Here is a 6,000-nt window from a genome sequence, read left to right on the forward strand (position 1 = left end):
TGGAATGAAAACCTGTTAACTCGATCCTGCTCCAGTAAACACACAGTAAGTGAGATCGTTTATAATCATCACACCTCCGCTATGGCCAATTAATTTCTGATTGTGCAGTGAAGGAAACTGGAAGTCTGTGGTTTAAAAGTTAGATAAATTGTGACTAAACATGTCAGTTATGGTAATTTAAATTGTAATAATAATGTACCACTAACAAACTCTTTTGTGATTAAAAGATGTGAGTCACACTCTCATTGCAGGTTGCACAACACACGCTGACCTCTTATCTTCTTCAGCCATTTGTTTTTTTTTGTTCTGCTTTTCAGTGCATATTAATTCGCATTGCATCAATGTATTTCAATTTAAATATGTTAATAAATGCTGGATTGTTGTTTCCTGCAATGTTAGGGATCCTGGTGACTGTGAGCTTTGGGAAACATCATTGTTATTATACTCTTGCAATACTTTTTTTTGCTGTTTTTAACAAACTGTACAAATCAATACAAATATAAAATTATGTCCACATTGTGGTGTACCATTCTGCCTGTTGATATCTATTTAACCCATAATAGCACTTAAGAAGGCCTGTGTGTATTGTATAAACCATCTAAAGTTTCTTTTAATCTATCAGCTACTCTGAAACAAACACTACAAGCCTTTAAGATACAAACACACGATGCCTGATACAGACTGCATGGCCTGTGCTCTGGACTCCAGTGTTTCGGTGATCACATTGCCATGACACAGTGTCATGCTATATAAGCCTTCACTGTTGGTTTACAATGCTTTTAACCATATGATACAGCCTGCAAAAACAAAGCTCATGCTGCAAAACAAAACAGATACCACACAGAGATTATAATACAACACACAACTGTAATAGAGCCGTGGTTCGTAATTACCTGTGGCAACAGAAGCACTGTTGGGCTGGCTGCTGGTGCTGCTGACATCTACATACAGCTCATCTTCTGCTTCCGTAGAGGAGGGGGAGGACGAGTCACTACTCAGCTCCTCACTAGAACTACTGGTGCTATGGAACAGAGCGTATTTCCTACGTGCGATAACTTCACGTTTCTTCCTCTGCAGTAGTAGTCGCTCCTTTTGCTTCTGAGTCCGCTGACCCCCTCCAGGAGCTGTTTTCACAAAGCGTTTCCTATGCAGAGGCCGCCGGCTGCTCACGCAGGGCCGCTTCAGCAGCACTGGCTCAGCCTCCGACCGCACCCACTTATGAGAGCGATTCCCCCGAGTTCGACCCATAACAGGGCGCAGGCCAACTCCAGCGGCTCCTCCTGTTGTCAGGGCAGGAGACTTGTGTTGCCCCCCTGTTGCCCCAGCTTCCCCCTCATCCTCTGAGCTGAGAGTGTCTGAGTCCCCGAATCGCAGGCTAGAGGAAGGGGAGGACGCACAGTCACTAAAAGAGGACTCATGATTATGTTCATCCTCACTGGGGTGCTGTAAAAGTTCTACCCTGGGACGCTGAGGGGCCAGTGAACTCTCACTGATGTGGCCCTCCTTCAGTGAGCAGTCTGATGGCCCTGCCTGTTGGCCTTTTCTTTTTCTGCGCCCAGGGAGGCTCCGTTCTGAGTCTCTGTGTGTTCCCGTGTCCCTCAGGGCCAGATGCCTGGACTCACACATGGTTTCAAATTCACTGCCTGCCTTTCCAATCACCTCCATGTTGTTAGGGAAGTTCTTGGCTGCCTCCATGGGCTCTGGGTTCACCAGTGGCTCCTTCAGATGCTCCTGTCTGCTGGGGGCCTCAGATGAGACCTCACTCTTCATGGTGGCAGGTCCGTCCTCAAAGGGCAAACACCAAGTGCACTCTCATCAGTTCCTAGGCGTCTATCGGCTGCATCTCACAAAATCTAGAAAAAGAACAAAGGACAGGAGTTACGGGCCACTCCGCTGCATGATGGCCAAAGGACAGCTCATTATGTCAGTGACAGGATTAAGACCTTTCAAGGATTAAGACCTTTCAAATCAAGACCAAATTCACAACAAAAAATAAAAAGGAAATAAGTGCTCACACCTAAATATGGCCCAACCAATGAGCTAAAAACATTATACGCTCTAATTCATCCATGAAATATAATGTTGAAATGAACTGTTAGGTACATTAATCAAAAGCAACTCATCAATGGCTCTCTCAGATATCAATGTTAAATAAATTCAGGCAGCTTGTCAAGATCAACTTGAATCAATAGGCGAAATATGACAATTGGATCAGATTGTTTGATCAGATTTAGCTGCTTCAGTGTGCTATAAATATGACAAAATCCTAAACTGATGGACTCCATCCATCAGATCTTCACAAATTGCATTTATGACCTTTACTGTCTGTCTGTCTTCACATTTATCAGGGACAATGGAAGTAGGAAAACCTTAATTTAAATAACTGGTGTACTTAATAACAAAAGGTACAATATGTTGAAATGGCTATAGATAATAAAAATGCACTGAATGGTTCAACATTAAGCCTTTAGGAATTATTTTACAGTACAGCATATCCCATTTGCTTGAAACTAAAAACTAATTTCAGATTTTTTTTCTAGCACTTCACTGAACAAATGAACATACAGGCTTACGCACAAACCTCAATATGCCCATAACAATACTAAATGGTATTAAATGTGGGACAATATGTTCATTGACAAACAGTCAATCTGTTTGTTAGCACAAATGAAGACAGCATGACCCAAAGCTACTGATCAAAAATAGAAAATAAATGCCCACAAGCTGAGTCAAAAGTAATTGCTGAGTCAATACTGATGCTTTATTGTTGAGTCCAGGCAATGCATGAATCGGACTAACGAACATGGGATCTCAGAGGGGATAATGTCCACAATGAAACTGATTCTCATGTTTATGGCATGACTTTGGGACACTGCTATCTATATTTGTGTGCACCAACAAGTTCATTTCCAAGAGAGAGGGACTCTTTAAGCATGTTGCAGTGGGAAATGCTTCACAGCGGTGCAAGGTCTCCCATGACAACGTCAAATTCCAGCATTGCCTTTGTAAATGATGCATAAAGTTTGTGTCTATGTTAAGAATCTTTTCAGAAGACACATGGCTTACTACAGCCCCTGTGAGCCATCAGAGGTGTTAGCATTGACATGGATTACAAGGCTGGGAAACTGATGTTTGAAAATTGGCAAGAAAGAGAAAAAGTCTCTGCTCCAAAGCACATATGTTAAATTTGGTTGCTTCTAGTTGGTGATCAACTTTTTTTGGTCATCTGTATTGCTGATACCACACTGTCCTCAATTACAAAGTGTGCTGCATATCTACATTGATGTTCACTGGTGAACTGTGTTTTTCAGAAGTCACATAATGTTAGGAACAGTGTGAACAAAATCACACAAGTGCAGGCTTATTCACTATATGCACGAGGTGATCTCGCCCACAGCGGGATGCGGACTGCACGTCTTGATATGATGTAATCTGAAAACAAAATCATGGAGCTACTATTTCAGCAAGTGATTTAGGAACATATTGTACTGGCCGTGTCTATGTGGCCATCTGGGTGCAAAAGTGATGTAACACGACACAAGAAAATAAAACAACCAATACTTTGCTTGCCCCATCCACACAATGGTGTAGCTGAGATGACACCATTCATTACATTAAGAAATTCAGGTGCCTTGCCTAAGAGTCTGTCAGTGTTCCCATGTAATTTCATGTTAATCAAAATCAAGACTCTTATTCCTGTGTGGGGCCACAGTTGCTAGCAAACTGAAGACTAATATATACCTTTTAAGATACTGCACACAGTTACAAAAACTACATAAAAGTTCACTTTGCATCTCTCTGGCACTGTCTCAGCAAGAAATGTAACACAACAACATTCCTGGTAGTGTTTGCTGCAGGGTAATTGTATTGGACTGGATTAGATTGCACAGGTATTCACGATGTTCCTGCATGTTGCACCGCATTGGATTTGCTTATATTGACTGAAAACAAACTCAGCAATGTCATGTCATGATGCATTTAAGGCCCAATTCATACTGACATGCTGGTTGTCACTTGACCTGAAGCTGCAACTTTTTGCAAAATGGGGCTGATGAGGTCGATGGTGCCAGAGGGTGCTGTTGTCTGGGTTTTAGTAAGATTGTCAACTTAATGAATCTGCCATCTATAACACAAGCCAAAAGTCTCATTCTGCCTTTACATACAAACTCACTGATGAGTGAGAGTCCCTCAGCTGCCACAGAGAGAGCTGCGCAATGACATGCATGAATCCAGGGGCCTCAGAGGACAGCCCTGAAGGAAAAAAAATCCCCATGCATCGAGGCTGAATAATACAGATCTCTCACAAAACAGGACCAAATAACCTAAGCGAGAGATAATGCGGATACTATTAAGTGAGCCAGTCGCAGCTAGTTATAGCAGAAAATATGGTGTAACAGAAACAGCAACAGTAAAGCAATTCAAGATGTACGACTGAGGCAGGACTGCTGAGCTGATGCTAACGATACCCACTACGCTTGTGTGTGTGTGTGTGTGTGTATGTGTGTGTGTGAAACGACTACCGAGCAAAAACAGAGCTTCATAGATTGATTTAGCTCGACATAACCGAGCCTCAAACTGGGGCTAAGCATAGTTTCTACAACGCTTAACAATTACAATGAAGCTCGGCTGCTGTCTGTCTGTATCCCACAAACGCTGCTGAAGTGACTCAGGCCGGATAAACTCGTGCTAAAGGAGAAGCACTAAAAATACGAACATCAAATGTGAGTAACTCATGTTAAGAAGATGATAATAACGAATCAAGAGAAACCAAAGTGGACAGCTAGCCACCTAGCCTGACACATACTCCAGACAGAAGACAACAAAGACAACACGTACCTGGGTCCAAGTCCTTTTTTCAAAATGTGTCACCGTCCTTTTTGTACCATGTGAGGTTAAATCCTGTAGGGAAATAATGACAAGCGTTGAAAACGGACAGTTGGCTAAATGTTAACCATAAAAGCAACTAGGCAGGCCTACAGAGAAATCGCGATCCGAGGACGTTAGTGGCTGGGATTGTGAAACTGACAACACAGTCCCGAGCTGATCCGACAAGCAAAATCGAAGGCAATGGGCCCTGGACGGCTACGAGCTAAGCTAACATAAAGGCTAGCTCCACTTCACTCATCATACACCCGACTATAATCAGCCATTTTGACTCGCAAAGGAGCCCCGTCGATTCTTAAAATGTAGCACGACCCCTCTGTTATGTTTCTATTTCACAAGGTAGAAATGTCTCACCATTAGCCCTCGACGGAGTTGCCATTCCTGCCTTTCGAGGCATCCACTCTTGTTTACCCAGCAGGTCGTCTGTTCGTTGGCTTCGGTTACAGCACAGGAGCTGCCGCACGGGGGCGCCAGATCCCTGCCCCACATCGGCTGCTTTACGACACTTTGCGACAGCTCGGCTTCTACAAATCAGAGCAGAGTGTGTCTGTAAAAATACTTTTCATCGAGAGGACACCCTCTCTGGTCCTGTTTCGTCGCGAAACAGAGCATAAGGAGCTCTGTGTAGTTATATCTTTGTATGTGATGACACCGTGGTGATAATGTAAGCTCATGGATTATTGTATCACCTTCCTAAATCCTCTATTCATATTACTTGCACGCCCACTAGCGGATAAAGGCCCCGAATAAGAGAAAATTGCTTATTTGCACAAATAGATGGCAAAGCAATGATTTATTAATCCAGTGGAGTCACACTAATAATCAAAGGGAAAAATTATAAGGAAAATCAAAGGCAGAAACCATATAATCTCTCACTGAATATGCCTGACAAATGAAACACTGTCATTGAGAAGCATAAATAATTCTACCAAATGGTTCATGTGTGACAAATCCATACTGCAAGGAATCGTCCCTTGAGAGGAGAGCGATGACTGCTGATTTTTCCCACTACCATCTACAGTGGTAGTGGGAAAGTACAGTCTACCATCTAAACTGAACATCCTATAATACATTTTTAACACCAATATTTTTCTTTTATGATTAATACACACAGAT

The 6,000-nt window shown here is 42.6% G+C and overlaps 1 protein-coding gene across 2 annotated transcripts in view; it reads right to left on the reverse strand.

The window, feature by feature from the left end:
- The window catches only part of rnf111 (ring finger protein 111), a 30,960-nt gene extending 25,644 nt beyond the window's left edge, over positions 1-5,316 (reverse strand). For both annotated transcript variants that reach the window (XM_070828659.1, XM_070828651.1), the window contains exons 1-3: positions 5,239-5,316; positions 4,837-4,899; positions 894-1,853 (exon numbers count right to left, since the gene is read on the reverse strand). In XM_070828659.1, the coding sequence (XP_070684760.1) occupies positions 894-1,770 (877 nt within the window). In that variant the 5' untranslated portion in view covers positions 1,771-1,853; positions 4,837-4,899; positions 5,239-5,316. The remainder of the gene's footprint in view (positions 1-893; positions 1,854-4,836; positions 4,900-5,238) is intronic.
- Positions 5,317-6,000: the final 684 nt, after the last annotated feature.

This window comes from Pempheris klunzingeri, chromosome 1 (genome assembly GCF_042242105.1).
Source record: "Pempheris klunzingeri isolate RE-2024b chromosome 1, fPemKlu1.hap1, whole genome shotgun sequence".
NCBI lineage: Eukaryota > Metazoa > Chordata > Actinopteri > Acropomatiformes > Pempheridae > Pempheris > Pempheris klunzingeri.